Raw genomic sequence first — 24,945 nt, 5'->3', positions numbered from 1 at the left:
AAAGTGGATGTACACCCTAACATATACTCAGTGAAGTGAACAGCCTCAGATGATACACAGAGATGAAACAAATCTCCCTACATAAGTTTTACATGTATATGTGCTGTCTTCAGCTTGCTATATTCTTTAGAAAGTGCACACCGTGTTAGAGATTTTTTTCTTCCTGTTCAGCACTGGAAGTGAAGTCTTGGCATACACTGTGTGACAGCTGATTGGAGGAAAGGCACCACTCCCTCCACAAAGGCAAAGGAAGGAAGGAAGGAATGTTCAGAGCTGTGCTGTGAGTAGACAAGCTCTCTGCTAATCCACTTATAGCACCCACCCCAACACAAATTTCAGGCTGGTTTTATCTCGGTTGTTGTAGAACTTGTCAGAAGTTATCATGCTGATAACAGAAGAATGGGAGCAGCAGAAAGACAGGGCATTGGAGAGAGATAAGTAAACACTACAGATACATGTGCCTGGGTCAAATTTAATGAATCAGGTTTACATTCACTTTAAAGCCCACATAAACTAAGTTAAAAGTAGTTAATTACATTCCGGTTGCATAAAAACAAAAAAAGGTGTACAAAGATGCTGCACAGTAGGACCCTTGCGTTCTGTGGGGAAGTCGGGGTCTTTCTACAGAGATCTGACACCCCCTCCTGGGTAACAACTAGAGCTCTCCAGTCATCATAGCTCAAGCTTCCTACCAGTTAGAATTTTGATACAGTGGAAAGGGGGGTGGGGGGTGGGGGGGCATCAGACCTCTGCAGAGAGACCATTACTTGCACAGAGAGCAAGTGTCCTTCTCTACAGTATGCTGGCGAGGTACAGGCTGCCTTCTTAAAAAAAAAAAAAAAAAAAAACACATTACACCAACTAAGATTTTGAATACCTTAGTTTTCATGTACCTGGATTGTTTTTAGTCGATTTAAACTAAAAGTTTAATTGGGCTGTAATAGGTTTTCAAGTAGAACTTTAGACATTTTTCTTTTGAGATAACACTTGGAGTATATTTGTAGCATATGGAGGAGATGGTGTAAGGAAGTTAGTGTTATAAAATGATCTTAAAACCATAGATGAAAGGGTTGGGAGGAGAAGTATGTCTGCAGTCCCCTGCATACCGGTTATAATAAAATGTTACATATGGAAAATAGTGCACCAACTCCCTGCATATACTTTGTTAAACATGTTTTCATTAATTAACTTTGGTTATGGACCTTCCAAGCATTTAGTGAACGTTTCCAGGAGACATTCACAGAGAAGAGGCCATGTCCTGAGCTGTAGCTGAAAGCAATAAGAGGGTAGGAGTCTTTACGCAAGCCAGCTAGGCTTTGTAATCCAACTCTGCACCCATCTTGTTGTACATGATATAGATTGCGTCAATGGTGGGGGTGAAATTGACCAGGAACTGACGGATCTTCTCTATACATTCTTCCTCTCTTACGTTTTGTCCTTTTGAGAGGGCTTTGAGGAAATCATCTTTATATGGAGCAGCGAGGAGTGCAGTCTAAAAGAGAGCAAGGCAAAACCCATTATCAGTTTAAAAAATAAAAATAAAATTTGCATAGGAGGGAAGTCTGTATATATATATATATATATATATATATATATATATATATATATATATATTAGTAATTCATGCACAAGATAAGTAGGGTACCTAAAAATAAGATAGGGATACTATAAAACCACATCAGTAACCAACAGGGATGTGATAATACATAAGAAATCCAGTTCGTTCAATTAGTACCAAACTCCAAGAAACGTCATACAAGATTCTCAATCAATGGTATGTCACACCAGATAACCCACATTCATGGTATCCTCAAACCACAGACTCCTGCTGGAGATGCAAAAATTACATAGGATCAATGCTACATATTTGGTGGCATTGCCCTTTGATCTCTGGATTCTGGAAAAAGATTTGGGAATTGACAAAGATCACAGGGACAGATATTGAGCTTGACTCAGCTTTCTACCTTCTTAATATCCCTACACAACTCATACATTACTACAAAAGCTCTCTGACTAGACACCTGCTGAATGCAGCAAAAGTTCTAATCCCTAGAGCGTGGAAAACTACACATACCCCTTCTCTTAAAGAATGGTTATCTGAGATCAATAATTTTCATGTTATGGAAGAAACTATGGCCATTTCAGATGATCGTTTAGACCATCATCACAAAATCTGGAACAAATGGGTTTCGTACAAATTCTCTAATGATTATAACCACATTATGGGAATTGTGAAAGAAAAACCCTTTGCTCCCATCCATCTTATTATATATTCCCAAATACCTTTACGACTCAGGGTTGTGCTTGGACTGACCGGTTTAGGCCAAAAAGTTAAATTTTTTGTTTTTTTATTATATCACTAATTAGGTTTACTATCATAAATAAGGATTTTTTTTTTATATTATTATATATTGATTTCCCCCTACAAATATTGTTTGCTATATGATTTGTTTTGTTCTAGAGTCCTCCCTCACATTTTTTCCCCATTTTGCATTTTAACTTCAGACTTTCTATCGTGACATATTGCAATCCTAAATCAATCTCTGTTCATGATCATTTACTATTGTTAAAAATTGAACTCTTATTGTATCTCCAAGTTCTCTCTTACTTAATGAATACCTTGAATATTTTCAAAACCTTTCAATAAAAAATATGTTGTGAAAAAAAAAAAAAGAAGTCTAGTTCTTTTTAAACCACTTTAATCATTTATCTTAAATGCCTTACCTGGAATAGTTTTTGCACCAACCAGCCGTGGTATTTCTTAAGTGCAATCTCATAGGCTTTTGTCACGTTGACTTTCATGAGATTTGGGTTTTGCTCATCTCTCTCCCCATCAGAGATGCTTTGTAATAAAACCTGAATGTACTTTAGACCTCTGTGATGCAAGAAGAAGAGCAGAAACAGCGTAAAGAAAGATCCATACTATTTTTTTTGTTTTATAATAAAAACAAAAGTGATTTCCATCTGCCATTTTACAGGTTATAAAAAGAAAATAACTCGGTATAGGAAAAAAAGTTGTACATTTGTTTTTTTACCACCTACCAATAACAAGAGGCTCCAGGTTTTATGACTGATGGAGAAAAAAAAAAAAAACAGGATTTTTGACTTACTGTAAAATTATTTTTTTGGAGTTCAATAAAGGACACAGGGTTAAGTAGCTTGGAAACACTGGGTTATGCTACTGCTTGAGCTTGGACATTGGTAAACAAATCTGTAAACGTCCAGATAACCCCATTCCACTTTCATCATTCTCCAGTTGGTGGCGAAGCAAGAGTAAGAGTGGCTCATAGAAATTAAGGGGAGAGCACTTACTGTATATGTCCCTTAGCCACTTCAATACAGGGTACTTCCCCCCCTTTCTGCCCAGGACAATTTTCAGCTTTCAGCGCTGTCACACTTTGAATGACAATTGCACGGTCATACAACACTGTACCCAAACTACATTTTTCATCATTTTGTTCCCACAAATAGAGCTTTCTTTTGGTGGTATTTGATCACCACTGGGTTTTTTTTTATTTTTTGCTAAACAAACTAAAAAAGACTGAAATAAAAAAAAAAAAAAAAAAAAAAGTTTTCTTAGTTTGTTAAAAAAAATATTTTCTCCGTCATTGACGGGCACTGATGAGGTTGCACTAATGGGCACTGATGAGGAGGCACCAATATGTAGAACTGATGGCCACTGATGCGGTACTGACAGGCATTACTGATGGGCATCTGTGAAGGGCACCGACAGGCATTGACTGCCGATTTGGGTGGGCACTGACTGGCATTGTGGTGGGCACCTCTGATAATCAATGTGCTGATTATCAGTGCACACTCCCCCTCTGACAGGACCGCCGATCAGCTCCCTGTCAGCACGAACCGAGGAAAGCAGATTACCGGCACTTCCTGGTTCACTCTGTGATTGGTCACAGCTGATCACGTGGTAAAAAAACACCATCAGAGGCTCTTTACCACAATCGGAGATGCGGTGTGTCACACCACACCACCGATTGCCGTTCTGCGTGCCCCCTGGCTTGTTTTCCTGCTGGACGTCATACGATGCCCAGTCAAGATAACTGAACCATGTCCCAGCCGTCTACTGCTATAGGCCGGGCGGGAAGTGGTTAATGAACTCCAAGAATATAATTAAATTGAAGAGTTCAATAATGGAAACAGGGTGAGGCAATTTTCGATACTCTGGGATTGATTAAAACAAGTGTGCAAAATCTAGTGCAGCTGTGCAACCAGCTTCTTAAAGATTGTTAAATTCTTTATTTAAAAGCGGAGCTCCACCCACCCGGGGGGGGGGAGGGGTCGAAGACACCGCTGGATTCCTGGACAGGCAAGTGTCATAATATTAAAAGTCAGCAGCTACAGTATTTGTAGCTACTGACTTTTACGTTTTTCTAAAGGATCCTGGATCTCCTCTTTAAAAAGGTATGCGGTTGAAGATAGCCAGATTCGGACTTCCGGCCGGATGTGATTGAGGCAGGACGCACCTTTCCACAGCTCCGCTCTCCTGCTTATCATCCGCAACTACAGAGCATATATTCTGACCCACAAACTTCAGATCTGGTGGGGGAGAGAACGCTGTACCTGGGGATGCCCTCTTCAACATCGAAAAAGTCCGGCAAGGCTCCGTTAGATCAGCGGCAGACGCGCTCTATTAAGGACACAGCGCCTGGCCCGGCCCCCGCCATCTTGTCTTCCTCTCCGAAAGAGCAGCGCGCCAAGACACATCCTGGTAAGATGGCTCACACAGAGAATGCAGGGGGGACAGAGGGAGCAGGTGAGCTGAACCCTGCAGTGGACGCAGAAGCTATCACAAGGCCGATTCTTGAGGCAATCAATGCTAGCAAAGCAGAGCTCATGGGGCGCATTGATCATCTCTCATCAGAATGCAATCTAATCAGGCATGATCTGGATAAGATCCGAGGTCGACTAACCACCGTGGAAACACGTGTCTCTGACATAGAAGACACTTCACATGATTATGGAGCGCAAATTGTAGAGCTCAGAGATCAGGTCAGATCCCTTCAGCATAAAGCAATAGATGCAGAAGACCGCCAGAGGAGGAATAATATAAGAGTGGTGGGTCTCCCAGAGGGAGCTCAGGGGGACAGACCTGCACAGTTTGCTGAACGTTTCTTTAAACAACTGCTAGCTATGCCAGACATGCCCCCTACATATGTGGTTGAAAGAGCGCACAGGGTTCCGATGGGCAACAGACACCCAGGGGCTTTCCCCAGACCATTCCTGGTCCGCTTCTTGAACTTCCGTGACCGTGACATGATCCTGATGCAGGCCAGGCAGACACAGGAGCTGAAACATGACAACGCACGCATAATGCTGTTTCCAGACTTCTCAGCCGCGACACAGCAAAAACGCAGATCCTTCAATGAAGTCAGAAGACGCCTGAGAGAAAAAGAAGTCAAATACAGTATGCTATATCCTAGCAAACTCAGGATCCAGCACAAAGGGTCGGTGAAATTTTTTGAGAATCCAGAGGAGGCCAGTGAATGGATGGACAAGGAACTTTAACACGCTGAATATACAAAGATATCGTCCTCCTGAAGTGAATGCTACGGGGTGAGGCCTTGTGAACTTGGCTTTTGCTTTTCTTCTCATTTTTTCTCTCTCATTCATGTTATACTTTCTTTTTCTTTTTTGATATCTTTAATTTTTCTTGGGGATTTTTTGTTTTCGGCTATATTTTATGGAGTCCATGCTTATGAGAATTGATGAGGAAGCATGGATCAGTTGTGCTTCACACCACCATAACTTGACATGAAGGCTCATACTCTCCTACAAGGAATCCCTAACAAGTAGTAATTCTCATTGACACCCCCACTTTATTTTATTTTTATTATTATTATAATTTATGCTATGGGGTGTACAGTGCGGGTGGAGGTGCTATGTGGTAATGCTGAACACAGTTAAATTGTTGACGCACATGTTATACATCCCTTGTGGAGTTAAAAGGGGTGATTTTGTCTCTATATTCAGGGACTTCCGTTTTTGAGAGGAAAACCTTTTTGTTTTTCTTTTTTCTTTTAATATAAGTTGTTTTCTCTTACCAGCATATCCTGAATAATTCACATGCTCTGTGGGTTAGGAATTCAAGTAGTCCTTAGGAAAATCCTTAATGGACTCTAACTAATACAGTAGGAGTGTGTGGAGGTGCCAAAGGATCAGTTAAAGTGCTGCCGAACTTTCGATTGCTGCAGCGGGAGGTCACCGCAAGTTTTTTTTTTGATGCTGCTGTTTTGTTTAGGGAATAAGCTATATACTGGACTGAGGTGTTTTGTTTCTGGTATAAAAGCATGGGGGGGAAGTTTTGTAACCACAGCTCGACATAGGGATTCATGTTTTATTTTGGCTTCTAGTACAGTAGTGATGGATAAGGTATGTTGGGGTGACCCCCCTATATGGATAAACATCCGGTTGATGACAGAAGGTGGTAGATACAATGATGGCGGAGGTTAAGATTATGTCTTGGAATGTTCGGGGCATGAATCACAAACTCAAGAGGGCCTCCATATTCCAATACATTAAACAGACCCGCCCACATATAATACTGCAACAGGAAACAAACCTAGATGGCAGTAGAATCCTTTCTTTGCGCAAACCATGGATTCAAAGGGCAATACACTCAACCTATTCCACGTTCGCTAGGGGTGTTTCCATCTTGATATGCAAAAATCTCTCTTGTACGATACATCAGGTATTCACAGATCCAAATGGTCGCTATGCAGCAGTAGTTCTAGATATATGTCATAAAACTATCGTGATAATAAGTGTTTACGTACCTCCTCCATTTCAGGCTAAAATACTATATGACCTCTTGCCTAAATTAGCACCCTATGCTCACCTTCCTGTGGTGGTTTTGGGAGATTTCAATGCGGTTCTTGATGCAGCATTGGATAGCTCTAACCCATCTAGGGGAAGCTCCAGTGACCTGAATGGATGGCAATCTATGGCCGGTCTCACAGAGATATGGCGTTGGAAGCATCCAACGGATAGATGCTATTCACACGTGTCAACGGCACATAGATCTGCAGCAAGGATTGATCTTGCTTTCGGGAATAATCTCTTATTACCATATGTGAAAGGCACAGAGTATTTAGCTGGTGGCCTGACTGATCACAGTCCCCTAGCGGTTACTCTGATCCTTGGTTCGGGAACACGGGGAGGGGGATGGAGGCTTTCACCCGGCTGGATACAAAATGAGCAAGTTTCCGCTCAGGTGACCGAAGCCATGAATACATATTGGTCCTCTAATGTTGACTCGGCGGAACCTCACGTTGTATGGGATGCCTTCAAGGCAATGACAAGGGGGGAATTTATCTCAGCCATCAAAGCAACACGTAAGCAGGATAGAGAAGAGATAGAAATTCTGGAGAGTAAAGAAAGAGAAGCTGCAGAGGCCCATGCGGGATCCTCTACAAGAACATCTTATGACGCCTTGCTGGAAGCAAGACGATCCATTTCACTACATTTCACGGGACAGGCCCGGGTAGAAATGGTTAAAGGGGCGCAGACGGTTTTCGCAGAGGGAGACAAAAATGGGAAACTGTTGGCCATGTTGGTCGCTGACCCTGGACAGATTACAAATATTCCACTCATTAAAACACAGGGAGGATCCATACTTCGTGAACCAGAACAGATTATGCAGGAATTTACCCGGTTCTATTCCTCTCTTTACTCTCCAATCCCCGCTTATGACCCGACTGACTTAGACTCATTACTTGAGGGCTTGCCAATACCAAAACTTACCGATGCGGACAGGAATACATTAGAAGCCAAAATTACCAAGAAGGAAATTGAACAGGCAATTTTTTCATTTCCCCCAAATAAAGCTCCTGGCCCAGACGGGTTCCAGCAGACTTTTATAAGGCAAACGTGGAGGTCTTGGCCCCGAGAATTAACACACTACTGGCATACTGTCATGAACATGACGCCCTGCCTGATTCCATGTTGGAAGCTTATATGGTCCTTTTGCTAAAACCAGGGAAAGACCCACAGGAATGTGCTTCGTATCGGCCTATAGCATTATTAAATACAGATCTTAAAATTCTGACTAAAGTATTGGCCATGAGGCTGGCTGCAGTAATCCCCTCGATCATCAACATTGATCAAACCGGCTTTATGCCGGGGAAGTCGACAGACACCAACTTAAGGAAATTATTTACCCATTTACAAATTCACTCAATGACCCCTGGTACTAGAATAGTAGTATCTATTGACTTTGAAAAGGCCTTCGACTCAGTGGACTGGGCATTCATGTTTAAGGTCCTGGAAATTATGGGGTTTGGGCCCTACTTTAGGAGATGGGTGGCCATGCTTTATAATCATCCAAAAGTAGCAATCAGATTGGGAACCTCCACCTCGGATTTTTTTGAGGTGGGTAGGGGAACTAGACAGGGGTGCCCGCTATCCCCCTTTCTGTTCGCCATTGCACTGGAACCTCTGGCAGTTGCATTGAGAACGGCCAGCGCAATAAAATCCATTCGGGTAGGCACCATAAAGGAAACCCTGGCACTTTACGCAGATGACATGCTGCTCTTTTTGGATGACCCCAGGGACTCCTTAAGAGCAGCACTGGGAATTATTAATCGCTTTGCAATGTTTTCAGGTCTCAAGGTGAATTGGAATAAATCATCAATCCTACCGATAGACCCGGGGGCTAGAGTAGATGCAGACCCTGACTTGCAGTTAGAGTGGGTTTCCTCCATTAAGTACCTTGGCATACAGATCACAGCGAACATTCAAGACTACATATCTCTCAACCTGTCACCCCTGATAACATTGTTAAAGCAGAAGGTGCTGACGTGGACAAAACTCCCGCTATCATTAATAGGCCGCATCTGCTTACTGAAAATGAAATTTCTCCCGGTGGTACTATATTTTCTGAGACATGCACCTGTCTGGGTTCCGAAATCATATTTTCGGAGGCTGGACAGTATCATCTCGTCTTTCCTTTGGGCCCCTAAGCCTCCAAGAATTGGGTATAAGGTGTTGCAGGAACCAGGAGATCAGGGAGGTCTAGCATTGCCAGATTGGCAAAAATACTTCATAGCGGGACAGATGGTCTTTGCGCACAGGTGGCTGACGACTGAGGATGGAGACGCAGCTACAGTACTGGAAGCGGCACACTTGGGATCCTATGAAAGTCTCAAGTTTGCTCTGTTTAGGGGCTCTAGGTCTGAGTTACCTTTGACTTTGACAATGAAGGCCACTATTAAGGCCTGGGAAACAGCAGTTAAATTAGCATGCCCCAGTTACGGGGGAGTGTCACCGTCAACTCCCATATGGATGAACCCAAGGTTAACACAATTTTATAACTTACCGGATCCTATGATTTGGGCAATTAAAGGTATCAAAACGCTGGGGGATATTACAATCTATGGTGAACTTTTAACTTTTTCACAAATACAGTCAAGGCATGATCTCCCAAACTCCTATCTATTTAGGTTTTTGCAAATTCGTCATGCATATCAGATGCAGTTTTGCGAGGAGAGGGTAGAATCCTTGCCCTCGTCTCTTGAAACTATGTTATCAGACGTGGAGCTAGTCAAGCCTCTTTCAAATACTTATAAAGAATTCTTTAAGGTAACACCAAAAGCGATTGCTAGATGCAGAGAAAAATGGGAGGGAGAAGTCCCAGAGGTACAGGGAGAGGATTGGGATGATTTATGGACGCAGCCATTTAAGCATCTGGTATCGGCGAGAGACAGGCTGATTCAGTTTAAATTCCTTCATAGAAGCTATTACACGCCTGCTAGACTGAATAAGATTTTTCCCATAGTGTCGGCGGAATGCTGGAGATGCTTTTACTCGCCAGCTGACACTGACCATATTTTTTGGAGCTGCCCACACATTCAAAAATTTTGGACTGATGTCACGACATGTATTTCTGAAGTGATATCAGTACCGATCCCAATGAATGTCAAGGTGTGTTTGCTAGGATTGGTAGATGAAGTTGTACCCTCACGGGCCATGCGAACAGTCTTGTTTTTCTATGGAAAGAAAGCCATTCTCTTGGAGTGGAAAAAATCTAAAGCCCCGAGTTTTGCTGCGTGGAAGGGTCTGGTAAATGCCATGCTCCCATATTACAAAGCAACATACGAGGCCAGAGGATGCATGAAAAAATTTGATAGGGTGTGGCAAGCATGGTTTAAATCCAATAGAACGGTGGGTTAATGGGGGAATAATTTAATTTAATGTAATTTAATTTAAGCAAAGTGATATCCTGTGTTGGACAGTAAATGCCGGAAGGTCCTGATCACTTAATGTCTGATAATACATTTGGATATTAGAGAAACTGAATGTTACAATTTCTGTCACAGGGGGAACAGGGCGTATATACCATGAAAATTGCTGTATGGAAATATGATAATATGTCGAGCTGTGGTTCAAGGGGTGGGGAAGGGGGGGGGGGGAATGACTGTTAGATAGTTGGTCTTTGTTAGATAGACAATGAGGTCATGTTGACCTTTATGGGCATGGTCCTTGGACGAGCCCATTGTTGTATGATATAAAAAAGAAAAAACAATAAACAGAATTTATAAAAAAAAAAAAAAAAAAAAAAAAGGATATGGTTCTTTTGATCCTCCGAATAACGTAATGTTAAGGCCTCTTTCACATTCACTCAAATATGGGGGGTCATGTTGAGATGTGACTGCACGTAAAATACTATAAGCATAGAATAGAGATTTCTATAAGGGCTCATGTCCCAGGCAGTGGTCTTCAAACCAAGTGGGTTGTCTACGTAAAAAAGCATTTTCTGGGAGGGACCAAAGAAAGTGGGACAATTAAAAAAATCTTCAGCTTGCCTAAAATAGAGGAATTGAGAGCGGGACACAAGACCGATGGCTTAATGCACTCAGAGGGGCCAAGAAAGGTAGAAGTGCTAACCAGGTTCAGGTCTGGCTGGAGCTGAAAAGCTTTGTCAGAGAAATCTGGCACAAAGTCTGAGTGGCCGATAATAGGCGTCAATGGAGAGGGAAAGCTGGACATCTCAGCTATCCTGTAGTACCTGCGAAGTTCCAGCAATGTGGGTTCAGTCAAAAAGGTGTGGAGAAGAAAATCCCAGTCCATGGAAAGCCGGCTAAGAAGACCGGTACCCATTCCTGCTCCAGGGAGACCCATATTTTGACGTTGAATGTCTACACCAGTTGACCACTCTGTTCATGTGGACCCTTCGTGCAATATAGGGTCAGGTCAGGGAGACCAACCCCTCCTCTAAGCTTTGGTCACGGAAGAAGTGATCTCGAGGCACGAAGGTTTGCCTTGCCAAACATACTTAAAAGAGGATGTAAACCCTTGTGTTTTTTCACCTTAATGCATCCTATGCATTAAGGTGAAAAAACACCTGGCAAAGACCGGTCCCCCCGTTTTACTTACCTGAGCCCTGGAATTTCCTACAGGGGAGACATGCTCTTCCTCTGCCCGGGGTTCTCGGCTCTTGATTGGATAGATTGGCTCCCACTGCTGTCAATCAAATCCAATGATGCGGTGCCGAGTCCGGGATTCGGCGTCTATGGATGCCGAATGCTAGACTCGGGAGCGCGCCTGCAAGGTTAACCCCTGGGAGAGCGCTTCTCCTAGGTGGTTATACGATGCGGGGGAGGAGCTACCAGCACCACCGGGGGACCCCAGAAGACGATGATTGGGGCCACTCTGTGCAAAAGGAACTGCACAGTGGAGGCAAGTTATTTAAAAAAAAAAACCCTCAAAGCATTACAATCAATCACTTTAACCACTTGCCGACCAGCCACCGTCATACTGCGGCAGGTTGGCTCATTCCTGCGAATCACCGTAGCTGTACGGCGGCCCTTTAAACAGCTAAAGCAGGGGCGCTGATGCGCGTGGCCGGCGGCCGCGATGTCTGCCGGCCACCCGCGATCGCTCCACATAGAGGCAGAATGGGGATCGTTCAATGTAAACAGATCCCCGTTCTGAAGAAGTAGAGAGTGATTGTCTGTTCCTAGTGATTAGGAACTGCGATCTCTCTACTCCCCGTCAGGCCCCTCCCCCCACAGTTAGAAACACCTCCCAGGGAACACAATAAACCCCTTGATCGCCGCTAGTGTTAACTCCTTCCCTGTCAGTGACATTTATACAGTAATCAGTGCATTTTTATAGCACTGATCGCTGTATAAATGTCAATGGTCCCAAAAAAAAAAAGTGTCCGACCAGTCTGCCGCAATGTTGCAGTCCCTCTAAAAAACGCTGATCACCGCCATTACTAGTAAAAAAATAAATAAAAATGCCATAAATCTATCCCCTATTTTGTAGTTGTTAGAACTTTTGCGCAAACCAATATACGCTTATTGAGATTTCTTTTTACCTAAAATAGGTAGCATACATATTGGCCTAAACTGATGAAGACATTTTTCTCTTTTGGGATATTTATTATAGCAAAAAGTAAAAATTTTTCTTTTTTTTTTTTTCAAAATTGTCAGTTTTTTTGTTTATAGAAAAAAAAAAAAAAAAAAAAAAAAAACCGCAGAAGTGATCAAATACCACCAAAAGAAAGCTCTATTTGTGGGGGGAAAAACATTAATTTTGTTTGGGTACAGCGCCACATGACCAAGCAATTGTCAGTTAAAGCGACGTAATGTCGTATCGCAAAAAAAATGACCTGGTCATTAAGGGGGAAAATCTTCCGGTGTTAAGTGGTTAAAGTCCATTAGGAGCTTACAAAAAAAAAAAAAAAAAAGTAATCTTAACTAGCAGTGCTCCTAAAAGATACAGAAGCCGCAGCATGATGTTAAAACATTGGACCTACCGAACCAAGAAAAAGCCAGAGTCTTCCATTTGTCTAAGTCGGCAGAGAAAATATGTTTAGTAAAGGCTGGAAGTTGTATTGGAAAATGAAGTGGAAGAGATTGGAAGGAATCTTGGTGCCCAGGTATTGAATGGCTTGAGGGGCCCAGCAGTAAAGGGAAGTTGCTACTAAGGCGAGCAAGGAATAAGAGACGTTGAGGGCTTCTGACTTTTGCAGGTTGACCTTAAAATCCGACAGGTCACCATAAGCACGTAATGCAGATAAAAGGACTGGTAGAAAGACAAGCGGGTCCGTAAAAAAAATATTAAAAATTGTCCTCAAACTGCAAAGAGGGCACCCCTGTCTTGTTCCATTATTTATAGTAAAGGAATTGGAGGCAACTCCATTCACCTTGACTGTAGCAGTAGGGGGGGGGGGGGGGGTCGAGTAAATAGCAGAAATCCAAGATAAGATAGAAGCCAGCATCCCAATATGTCGCAAGGTTGCCAAACGAAAAGTCCAATTCACCCTGTCAAATGCCTTTTCAGCATCTGTTGATAACAGGATGAATGGAGCGCTAAGATGCTTGGCCCTTGCTAGGACGTCAATAGTCCTTATCTCCAGCTTCTCTGTGCCAATCGGCTTCCAACTTGTTCAATTAAGCTTTAACATAACAAAAAAAAACAAAAACCTGGAAGCGGATTGGTTTCTATGCAGAGCTGCACCAGATTTTGCACGGCCGTGTTTTTTGCAGGTTGCAACAGCTAGCGGGAGGGAGAAGGTCCCCTGCTAGCTGTCAGACCGGGGGTTCTGGGGCAGGTGTATCTGTAACATGTTACACCCTAAATATGAGTCAAATTTGTTTAAAGTGTTTGTAAACCCAAAGCACCATTATTCTGCACAGGTTAGTAGATAGATAACGTTGTTATAACCCAATTCACATTGTGAAACCAGATAGCTGCTCATCTTTGGGCATAGCATTGCACCAAAGCTTTGGGGGCTGAGACCTATTAAACTATTCCCTTCCCACTTAATCACAGTCTCTCTGTGTATTCTCTGATGTCTCTCCCTCTCTCTGTTCTTCTACCAGCCATACTATGCACAAATGAATTGCGCCCTTGTTCAGTATTAGATTTAGTGTTCTGTTTACAACCAGAAGTTGTAGCTGGGAGATGAACTCGAACAGAGGGAAAGCTCCTTAGGATGTCTTGGAGCAGTGCATATATAGAGAAACAACTCTTTTCTTTCTTCTTGAACCAAGGACACCTTGGGAAGATCAGAGGTTTAAGGCCTCAATACAACCTTTTCTTTGTGTAGCACATGAACCATGTAAGCATAGAGATACAGGAATATCCCTGATCGATTTCTGAATAACTAATGCTGTCACTGGGGAACATACAGGGGGAGCAATGAGAGACGCCCTGTACAAAGGCTTTCACTAAGGAGCAATGGGCAGTCTTTGAAAAACTGAAGGAGAATTGTTAGGGACAAAATTTTACTCTTGGTGGTACTCGGGGCCAAATGTTGATCAAGGCCTGACTGAAGAAAAAGGCAGAATGCATCCTACAGGGTGTTTCCTGTGATGGAATTTCCTTGTCTCACACCATAAGAAATACTCTCTCAAAGTGTGATGGTAGACTTTGCAAGATGTCAATTTCCTAGCTTTCAAAATTTTAGTGATAGAATCAGCTAAACCCCTATCCTAAAGTCAGTGACTGAGAAGCAGGGTGGTAAACAGGTCCTTGGGACAGAAAGTCCAGGTGATCTGGAAGAACCCACAAAGAGTCCACCAGAAGCTTGACAAGGTCCATGAACCACGTTTGCCTGGGTCATTTAGGTGCAATGAGAATCACTGGTATGGCCTCCTTCTCGATTCTATGAAGCAGGTGAGAAAGGAACAGGAGCAGAAAAAAGCTGCAGAGGAGAGGCATAGATTAGGTTAAACTGATCCTATGGAGTCACCAGTGCATCCACTACAATAGCTAGAAGATTCCTTGAACTGGGGACAAACTTGGTCAGTTTGTTAATGAACCTGGAAGCCAAGAGGTCCACGACCAGCATTCTCCACCGGGTTGTTGACTCAAAAGTTCTCCCACCAATTTTCCATGCCTGGAATGTGTATGGCAGACAGGGCTGGAACATGAAGTTTCACCCAAGCCAGACTCTGATTGGCTTCTCTTTCAGCTGTGGGACTCCTGCTTCCTTCCAGAAGGTTGGCTTAATAGCGATGGTCCAACTGAATCCTGGTCCAATGAACATGTAGATCAGGGATTTCAAACTCGATTTCAGTGTGGGCCAAATCAGCAGTATGATTGCCCTTAAAGGGTAGGTTGTATCTGGGGTGCATTGTGTACAGAGTGCAGGGTTCAGGAGTGCACATTGTGTACAGAGTGCATGGGTTCAGGAGTGCGCCATGCACAGTGTGCAACCCCCTTCCATTTCTCTCCTACCTGGCCCTAGTACCTCCCTGTGTAGCCGGCTCTGCCTTGCAGGGAAATCGTTCTCTCTCCCCGATTCTAGAGAGTGCAATGGTTTTGCACAGAGCTGTTCATTACCTCATCTTCTGGGGTCACCCACAAGCGCTCTTGGCTCCTCCTCTTCTGTGTGCCACCAAAGGAAGCCCCTTTTTATGGTGGCACACCTGTTGGCTTGATCCCAAGCTGGGCTGTGTGTGTCCATTGACACACACCGTAAGGACTGACCCCACCCCCTTCTCATAGACTTTAATTGACAGCAGCAAGAGCCAATGGCTCCCACTGCTGTGTCTGAGCCTATGAGGAGAAGGAGAGAGACTGTAGATGGGCACAGCGATGGATCAAGATAGGACTCAGGAAAGTATAAAGGGAGCGATACAAGTAGTGGGACATTTTTTTACCTTAATACATATTATTATGTCACTCGTGGACAAATGATTTATTGCATGGAAGACATGTCGGATTCTAAATTGTCATCTAAGTTTTATAGTTTTTTTGCTTCCATTTTTTTTATCTGCTTGACTGAGGACTATTTAAAAGACCACTCAATGAAAATTGTGTGTTCAAATACATTTATAAAATATTTGTTTTGTAAAAACCATGCTGATGAAAATTGTGTTTTGCAAAAACAAAACAAAAACTCAAAGAGGTCCTAATCAAATAAATGCATCAGCAAACAATTGATGTCTGATTATCTCACCTCTTTAGCCACATAAGGGATAGGGTTGCTCCAACCTTTGGCCATTGTGGCCCATGCATCTCCTTTTCCCCTTCCAAAATCTGCTGTAGTGTTTTGAACTTGGTAGGGTTGGTTTCATATACTTCGCGTATTTTCTAGCATAAAGCAAAAAAAAAATAAAAAAAAAATTAAAGAATGTCATTTTACATTTGGACAATGCACCTTAGAACCAATTTAATTATATCTGCCATCTAATTCATATGTCTTACTGGGATCAAACATGGGCATGGAGCCTCAAAAGCAAACCTGTCTGAATGAATATAGTAGGAAAGGAAGATGAAATAAAAAGGGAGATGGAATAGGAACTTCAGAAAGGACATTCAAAAAAAAAAAAAAAAAAAATAATATAATAATAATTATATATATATATATATATTATATATTATATATATATATATATATATATATATATATATATATATATATATATATATATATATATATATATATATATATATGGATAATAAGGACGTAAATAGAAGGCAAAAAAAAAAAAAACGCAACCGCCGGATAACTTCTCTCCTGGACTCCAACTAACATCAGCAAGGGAAAGCAGAATCCAGATGCTGCAAGGCAATACCTTTTCTAAAAAGGACACTGGAGAACTCATAAAATGTACTTGATTGAGCATAAGTTTAAAGTGTTTTTATCTCTTTTGCTCACTAGTTAAAGCAGAACTACTCTGCCTCTGAGCACCACAAACTAAACCTGCATTTTCATTTACAACATTCAAAGCAAACTCCCCCATCCATTCATGTCTCCATGCTTTATTTTGCTGAGAAATCACTTGGAAAAACATCCCCTAGCACTTCTGGTTGTGGTCATCTTCAGTAAGGGAAGAGGATTCATGTAGCATTTAATGGCAAGCTATGTGTTGATGTTGCTAGGAGGTCTCTGTTGTCACGTAGGAAAAACGCAGCAAAAACATATATGCACTTTTGACGAGACTATCGAAGTCTATGAAGCAAAAAAAGCACTGTGCTGTGTGTAAAAAAAAGTCCCTGCATCTTTCCAAAAAAATGCATTGCAGGAAACTGCATAGATGTGTACAGGACTCATAGGAAAGAAGGAATAATGGATTGTAGTACATTTATACAGATCTGCAATTGCACAAACATGAACCTAGCCTTAAAGTGGTTGTAAGGTGTAACGATGCATACTGCATAATGCATGCTCATTATGCTTTTACTTTGCAGTTAAAAAAAAAAAAAAAAAAAAAAAAGAAGGATGAGGAAGTAAAACCCATCAGGACCATAGGGTGAGTACATGGATTGAAAACTGGCTACAAGGGTGAGTTCAGAGGGTGGTGATAAATGGGGAGTACTCAGAATGGTCAGGGGTGGGTAGTGGGGTCCCCAGGGTTCTGTGCTGGGACCAATCCTATTTAATTTGTTCTAAAAAGGCCTGAAGGATGGGATAAACAATTCAATCTCTGTATTTGCGTCCGATATGAAGCTAAGCAGGGCAATAACTTCTCCGCAGGATGTGGAAACCTTGCAAAAAGATCTGAACAAATTAATGGGGTGGGCAACTACATGGCAAATGAGGTTTAATGTAGAAAAATTGAAAATAATGCATTTGGGTGGCAAAAATATGAAGGCAATCTACTCACTGGGGGGGAGAACCTCTGGGGGAATCTAGGATGGAAAAGGACCTGGGGGTCCTAATAGATGACAGGCTCAGCAATGGCATGAAATGCCAAGCTCCTGCTAACAAAGCAAACAGAATATTGGCATACATTAAAAAGGCTATCAACTCCAGAGATAAAATGATAATTCTCCCACTCTACAAGACTCTGGTCCAGCCGCACCTAGAGTATGCTGTCTAGTTCTGGGCACCAGTCCTCAGGAAGGATGTACTGGAAATGGAGTGAGTACAAAGAAGGGCAACAAAACTAATAAAGGGTCTGGAAGATATTAGTGATGTAGAAAGGTTTTTCTTCATCACTTCAGCACTGAACTTGTTCTTTCTGGAGAAGAGACGCTTGAGAGAGAGGATATGATTTCAATTTATGATTACCATACTGGTGACCTCACAATAGGGATAAAACTTTTTCAAGAGTTTAACAAGACACATGGCCACTCATTACAATTAGAAGAAAATAGGTTTAACCATAAAACTGCGTAGAGGGTTCTTTACTGTAACAGCAGCCAGGATGTGGAATTCCCTTCCACAGGCGATGGTATTAGCGGGGGGCATCGATAGCGTCAAAAAACTATTAGATAAGCACCTGAACGACCAAAACATACAGGGATATACAGTGTAATACTGACATCTAATCACACGCATGGGTTGGACTTGATGCTTTTTTCAACCTCACCTACTATGCAACTTCCTCTTTAACTACTTAACAACCGGCCCATAGCCAAATGAAGGCTACAGGGCGGTTGCTTAACTCTGGGAGGGCGTACAGTCCCCCTGGGGCGCGCACCTGAGAACATCTGTGACCAGAGGACCCGGCGCATCATGGATCCCGGTAAATGGCCATTTACTATGTACTATTTGCTTTACACATGTAAACAAACCGGCGTCATGTCATGATGCCGATTCCTCTCCTCCCCTCTCTGTACTGATCGGTACACTGTGAGCGGAGAGGGGGAGGGATCGGATGGCAGCAGCGCTGTGGGCTGGATCTGTATTGCCCACAGCGCTGCTCTGTGACAACTGCCATCCATCCATCCATGCTCTGCAAAACCCTGCACTACTCTGCGATACCCCGCCATGCTCAGCCATGCTCTGCTATACTTGGCCTCTGTATGTGGCCAGGCTGTGGAAGTCTCACACGTGGTATCACCGAACTCAGGAGGAGGAGTAGGAGAATCTATTTTGGGGTGTCATTTTTGGTATGTACATGCTGTGTGTTAGAAATATTATATAAATGGACAACTTTGTGTTTAAAAAAAAAAATGCTTTTTAACCACTTCCCGCCCGCCGGCTGCCATACGACGTCCTTGATTTTGTGCGGGGATATCTAAATGATGGGTGCAGCTACAGGCATCATTCAGATATCAGCTTTTTCAGCCAGCGATTTCCTACACCATAAGAACGATCATAGCGGCTGTTCCACTGCTTGATCATTCTTACGGGTCCCCCCCCCCCCCGATGCTTCTACTGACTCACCGCTACGATCAAAGCCAGGATCTTTTTTTATTTCAGGCTTCCCAGCCTAGAGGTGAGATGTGGGGTCTTATTGACCCCATATCTCACTGTAAAGAGGACCTGTCATGCCATATTCCTATTACAAGGGATGTTTACATTCCTTGTAATAGGAATAAAAGTGATCAAAAAAATTTTTTTGTGGAAAAAAGCATCAAACTAAAATAAAGTAAAATGAACAATAAAAAAAAAAAAATTTTTTTTTAAAAAGCGCCCCTGTCCCCGTGCGCTCGCATGCAGAAGCGAACGCATACGTAAGTCCAGCCCACATATGAAAACGGTGTTCAAACCACAACATGTGAGGTATCGCTGCGATCGGTAGAGCAATAATTTTGGCCCTAGACCTCCTCTGTAACTCAAAACATGTAACCAGTAAAAAATTTTAAAGCGTCTCCTATGGGGATTTTTAAGTAGCGAAGTTTGGCGCCATTCCACAAGCATGTGCAATTTTGAAAGGTGACATGTTGGGTATCTATTTACTCGGCGTAACTTCATCTTTCACATTATGCAAAAACATTTTGCTAACTTTACTGTTTTGTTTTTTTTTAAAAGCACAAAACTGTTTTTTTTTCCCCCAAAAAAACGCGTTTGAAAAATTGCTGTGCAAATACCGTGCGAGATAAAAAGTTGCAATGACCGCCATTGTATTCTCTAGGGTCTTTGCTAAAAAAACATATATAATGTTTTGGGGTTCTATGTAATTTTCTAGCAAATAAATTATGATTTTTACATGTAGGAGAGAAATGTCAGAATTGGCCTGGGTGCTCCGTGCATGTTGGGCCTCTATATGTGGCCACGCTGTGTAAAAGTCTCACACGTGATATCGCCATACTCGGGAGTAATAGCAGAATGTGTTTTGGGGTGTAATTTGTGGTATGCATATGCTGTGTGTGAGAAATAACCTGCTGACAATTTTGTGAAAAAAAGAAAAAAAAAAAACCCTTGATTTTGCAAAGAATTGTGGGAAAAAATGACAACTTCAAAAAACTCACCATGCATCTTTCAAAATACCTTGGAATGTCTTCTTTCCAAAAAGGGGTCATTTGGGGGGTATTTGTACTTTTCTGGCATGTTAGGGTCTTCAGAAATTAGATAGGCCGTCAGTACTTCAGGTGTGATCAATTTTCAGATATTGGCACCATAGCTTTTGGACTCTATAACTTTCACAAAGACCAAATATTATCCACCGATTTGGGTTATTTTTACCAAAGCTATGTAGCGGTATAAATTTTGGCCAAAATATATGAAGAAAAATTACTAAATTTGCAAAATTTTATAACAGAAACGAAGAAAAATGCATTTATTTTTTTTTTACAGATTTTACGGTCTTTTTCCTTTTATAGCGCAAAAAATAAAGAACCCAGTGGTGATTAAATACCACCAAAAGAAAGCTCTATTTGTATGAAAAAAAGGACAAAAATTTCATATAGATACAGTGTTGCATGACTGAGTAATTGTCATTCAAAATGTGAGAGCACCAAAAGCTGAAAATTGGTCTGGTTATTAAGGGGGTTTAAGTGCCCAGTGGTCAAGTGGTTAAAGCATAACTCCACGATTTTTGTTTTCCTCCCATGCAGTGGAGCAGTCTAGGGGTGCACGAAAAGGCTATTCTTACCCAATCCTTCGGAAAACCTCGCTTCCCCATGTCCAGCGGTGGACTGTTCCTGCCGTCTTCACATCCAGAGCTGGTCTATGGGCGTGGTGACCTCAGGAACAGTCCATGCACAAGACTGCTAGAGCGTGCGTGGGGAAGGGGGTTGTAGGAGCGTCAGGGACCAGCAAATTAGGCGACTATATATCTGCTCTGAGATCCCCAAGGCAAAAACAAGCACTGGATGGGAGAAAACTTTTTTTTGCCCGGAGTTCTTCTGTAAAGGGAAGTACCAAAAGGACAATAATGATGCAGGATCTTCACATCAAAGAGTCAGCCGAGAGCCTTGTCACAGCTAGTCTTCACATCCTATTGTACCATTTCTTATAGTAGAGATACTGTTCTACGTCCTCCACATAATTTAGAGAAGTTTCATCAAATTCTTCTTTGCCCTTTTTCCAGTTTTAGCCAAATTGCAGCGTGATAGATTTGTTTGTCTGAATGTATGACATTTATGAATAGACAATTTTGTGTATGTCAGTTTATTAGGTAAAAGGTTCATAGTCTACTTTTCCTGCACCTTCATTGTCACTTAAAGCTTGTGTGTTTGTTCAAGATAATTGCACTTTAAGAAAATAGTTCAGTAGTGAATAGCCACAGGAGAGAGGGAAGATATTTCAAATGGATCAAACATTTGCATAATAATAAAATTATAAAAACTGCAATGAGAGATTAGCCTTCTCAGTCCCCACCACAAAAGAGCACTCTACCTTACAATGAAGAGGGCCAACTGCCCTTAGTGATAGCAATTATGCTTGTAGAAAATCTGGATGGTGAGTGGCTAATGACCATCACTGGTGCTAAGCAGCTTGAGGATATGCCATTGTTTCCAAGACGCCCAGTTCTCTTATATTACATAATCATGAATAGCAGCACGCTGTCCCAGTGGATCATTAGGCAGAGTCCTTGGCTACCAGCCCAACAGAATGTCACCGATGGGGAGGTCCTCACTGCTTTGTTACATAGACGCTCAATTTTTATAAAGTTGATTTCAAAAGGGACTGGATGAAGCAAGTACACTTTCTTGCATTTGATTTGGATGACCTAAAATCACTGGTATAATGCACCCTAGGGACTAGTTTAAAGTAAAAAATATAATTTTGCAGTTATAAATAAGAAATCCCATATAAAATATTCCTATTAATTGTACGCAGGTATTTAAAAAAAACAAAAACAAACAAAACACATAAAATGATAGTAATGAATGTATATATCCCACAGCATACTTCATAATAGGTAATCCACATCAAGAGGCACTTGGTAAACTATGGGGGAGATTTAATAAAACTGGTGGACACAGAATCTGGTGTCTAGTACTGGTATATGTGCATAGTAACCAAAACAGCTTCCGGGGTTTTATTGTCATAGCTTAATTGAACAAGCTGAAGTTAGAAGCTGATTGGTTGCTATGTACAGCTGCACTGGATTCTGTGTGCACCTGTTTTAGTACATCACCCCCATTGTGTTTTTATCTTTTTAGGCTTCTTTCATACGGGTGGACCGATCAGGTCCGCCTGTCAGTTTTTTTTTTTTTTTTTTAGGTGGACCCGATTGGACCATCCATTGCCCTCTATGGAGCGGTAGATGTAAACAGACATATGTCCGTTGATACCCGCCAACATCTGATCCACTAAAAACAGACAGATGGGGGATCTGTTCCCAATCCATATGACAAATCAGATCGCATGACTGTTGGATGTAAACGGACATGTGGTCCATTTAATTCCAACCGCCCACAGAGGAAAGCAGGCTGTGTCTGCTCTGCATAAGCTGAGCGGAGCGGATATGGACTTATCTACCTACTCAGCGGGGATTAGAGGGCAGATCCTCCGCTGAGCAGGCAGAGTCCACCCATGTGAAAGAGTCCTTAAAGTGTTACTAAACCCACAACAGTAAAATCAGTCTGTATATGCAGCATAGCATGCTTGTTATACTCACTGTGGAACTTAGGGGTTAATCCTCTGCACTGTTAAAAAAAACGTCCGTTTTATCCTGTATGCATAGATCCTCCCCCTCCTGCACTGTCTGAGGAAGCCAGCTAACACAGGCAGGGTAGCCAACCTGCACATGCTCAGTTGTGTCTTTTATGCTGGAGAGAACATCAACTTGTTCCCAGAGCTAGCCAGGTCATATGATATTAACATCACACATGTGGGTGTGTATACAGGCACATAGAGAAAATTTCCTCCTACCTGAACTCTCAGCATTGGACAATCTGTGCAGGTAATCATGTAACCGTGGTATACAGATCAGCCAAAAAAAAGGTACAGTAAAACCTTGGATTGCAAGCATAATTCATTCTGGAAACATGCTTGTAATCCAAAGCACTACTATATTAAAGCAAATTTCCACATAAGAAATAATGGAAACTTAGATGATTTGTTCCACAACCATTTATTCATAGGTCTTTCAGTTTATAGGCCATATAAAAAGATTATAGCAATGTGTAACCATAAAATGTCCATCCACAAATGGAAGCCTCCACAAGGGTATTAGAAGCAAAATCCAGCAGGAGCTACAGAATATAAGAGAAGAGAAGCGCCTCTAAGTGTAGCAATATGGTTACATTTAATGAAGGTACAACATTTAGCAACTCACATGGTTGATGATTAAAAAGAGGCACATCTAAGTATGCAGGCATCTGGGGTAAAGCTGTCCAAGTAGACCATCCTTCACACCGCCGACTCTCACTGCTGTCAGTCTGCAATTGTGACTGGGAAGACTACCCTGCAGTAGAGCGATCTGAAAGCGAGGCTTGAAGCGCTCGTGGAGCGCAGAGTGGAAGGGGCGATGTCGATGGTTGGTCAATGTGGACAGCTTTACCCCGGATGCCTACAAACTTGGATGTGCCGGTAATATTCATCAACCATGCAAGTTGCTAAATGTTGTACCTTATACTCAATTGCGACATGACTACTTGTATACCAAGGCATTGCTTGTTTATCAAGTGCTAAGTGTAAAATGATGGCAGTATTTTAAATGTAAGAATACGTTTTATAAGCTGTGGGCACTGTGGGGGGCAGATTAACTATTTTCATATTACTGGGTTTAGTAACACTTTAAGGATGCATCATTTCTTGAAACAATGAAATTAAATTATGTCCCCCAAATGAGATGAACAGAAATGTCATTTTCTGCTTGTGTGATTGGCTCATTCATTTTCCCAGAAGTGTACACTAAGATACAAGTTGAATTTTAGGCATCCTCTACAAGAAAAATGTATTTTTCCAAAGGGTTTAGGACTTCTACTGGGATGCCAACCCTGCAGTTTTCTTCATTAGAACACTGCAAGGACATCAGCTGATTGATAATGTCAATGTGCAAAGTGAAAATGAAAAGGGGGTGACATTATCAAAGGATTTTCTTCAGAGCAGAAAACGAGTAGGAATCAGCAACAAAGTTTCTTTAAAAATCCTTGCAATACCCAGAGGAGATTACTCTTTAATACCCACTTACAGAAAAACTGAAACCGTAGCCGTCTTATGACCAGATTGTTTTGTTTTTTTAAGATATGAAAAAGTACCGTTATATTTTTTGAAATATCAGCTTTGATTGGAGAAAAGACGGCAGATCCAAGGCAGTCTGAAAAACAGAAAAGAAGAAACAAAGCATTGTTAATTAACAGGTTATTGTTCTTTTTTGTACCTAAATTTCTGAAGCATGGGTTATTGGTTCTTCAAAAATGAGGGACAGCTTGCAATATAATTAGTGAGATTCTCAGTGAGATGGACGTATCCCAGCATAGGTACTCTCTCCGAACCATAAACCGAGTAGAGTGGAAAAAGAACTCTACTAGCAAGAGAAAATGGAATTCTTATTTATAAAGATAATTAAAAAAAAAAACAACAGGAAGAAAATCTTGATCTACAAAATCATTGATGAATCTCCATAACCAGGTGTGACTTTTTGTTCCCATTTTATATTTGCAGGTTTAAAAAAATAAAAATTTTTTAAAAAAATGTCACATTTCTGAAATAGCTACTTTTAAGGCATAGTCTAACACTTCATTGACCCACGCTGTGGTGGATTTCACTGCAGAATTTCCACCATATTACAAAAACTGCTGTGTTAATGTTACTGACCGATTGCATCATATATGTAACATTTTCATTTTGTCCACAATTATACTGAAAGTGGTTGTAAACCTCCCCTAGCCCAACCCCCCCCCCCC

The 24,945-nt window shown here is 41.8% G+C and overlaps 1 protein-coding gene across 1 annotated transcript in view; it reads right to left on the bottom strand.

The window, feature by feature from the left end:
- Nucleotides 1-452: 452 nt before the first annotated feature.
- Nucleotides 453-24,945, bottom strand: part of GLTP (glycolipid transfer protein) — a 97,884-nt gene continuing 73,391 nt past the window's right edge. Inside the window, exons 2-5 of the mRNA XM_073629660.1 lie at nucleotides 24,298-24,356; nucleotides 15,929-16,062; nucleotides 2,725-2,875; nucleotides 453-1,492 (exon numbers count right to left, since the gene is read on the bottom strand). Of these exons, the coding sequence (XP_073485761.1) occupies nucleotides 1,310-1,492; nucleotides 2,725-2,875; nucleotides 15,929-16,062; nucleotides 24,298-24,356 (527 nt within the window). The 3' untranslated portion in view covers nucleotides 453-1,309. The remainder of the gene's footprint in view (nucleotides 1,493-2,724; nucleotides 2,876-15,928; nucleotides 16,063-24,297; nucleotides 24,357-24,945) is intronic.

Source organism: Aquarana catesbeiana, linkage group LG01, assembly GCF_042186555.1.
Source record: "Aquarana catesbeiana isolate 2022-GZ linkage group LG01, ASM4218655v1, whole genome shotgun sequence".
In the NCBI taxonomy this organism is placed as follows: Eukaryota; Metazoa; Chordata; class Amphibia; order Anura; family Ranidae; genus Aquarana; species Aquarana catesbeiana.
This window is presented reverse-complemented; position numbering and strand designations above follow the sequence as displayed.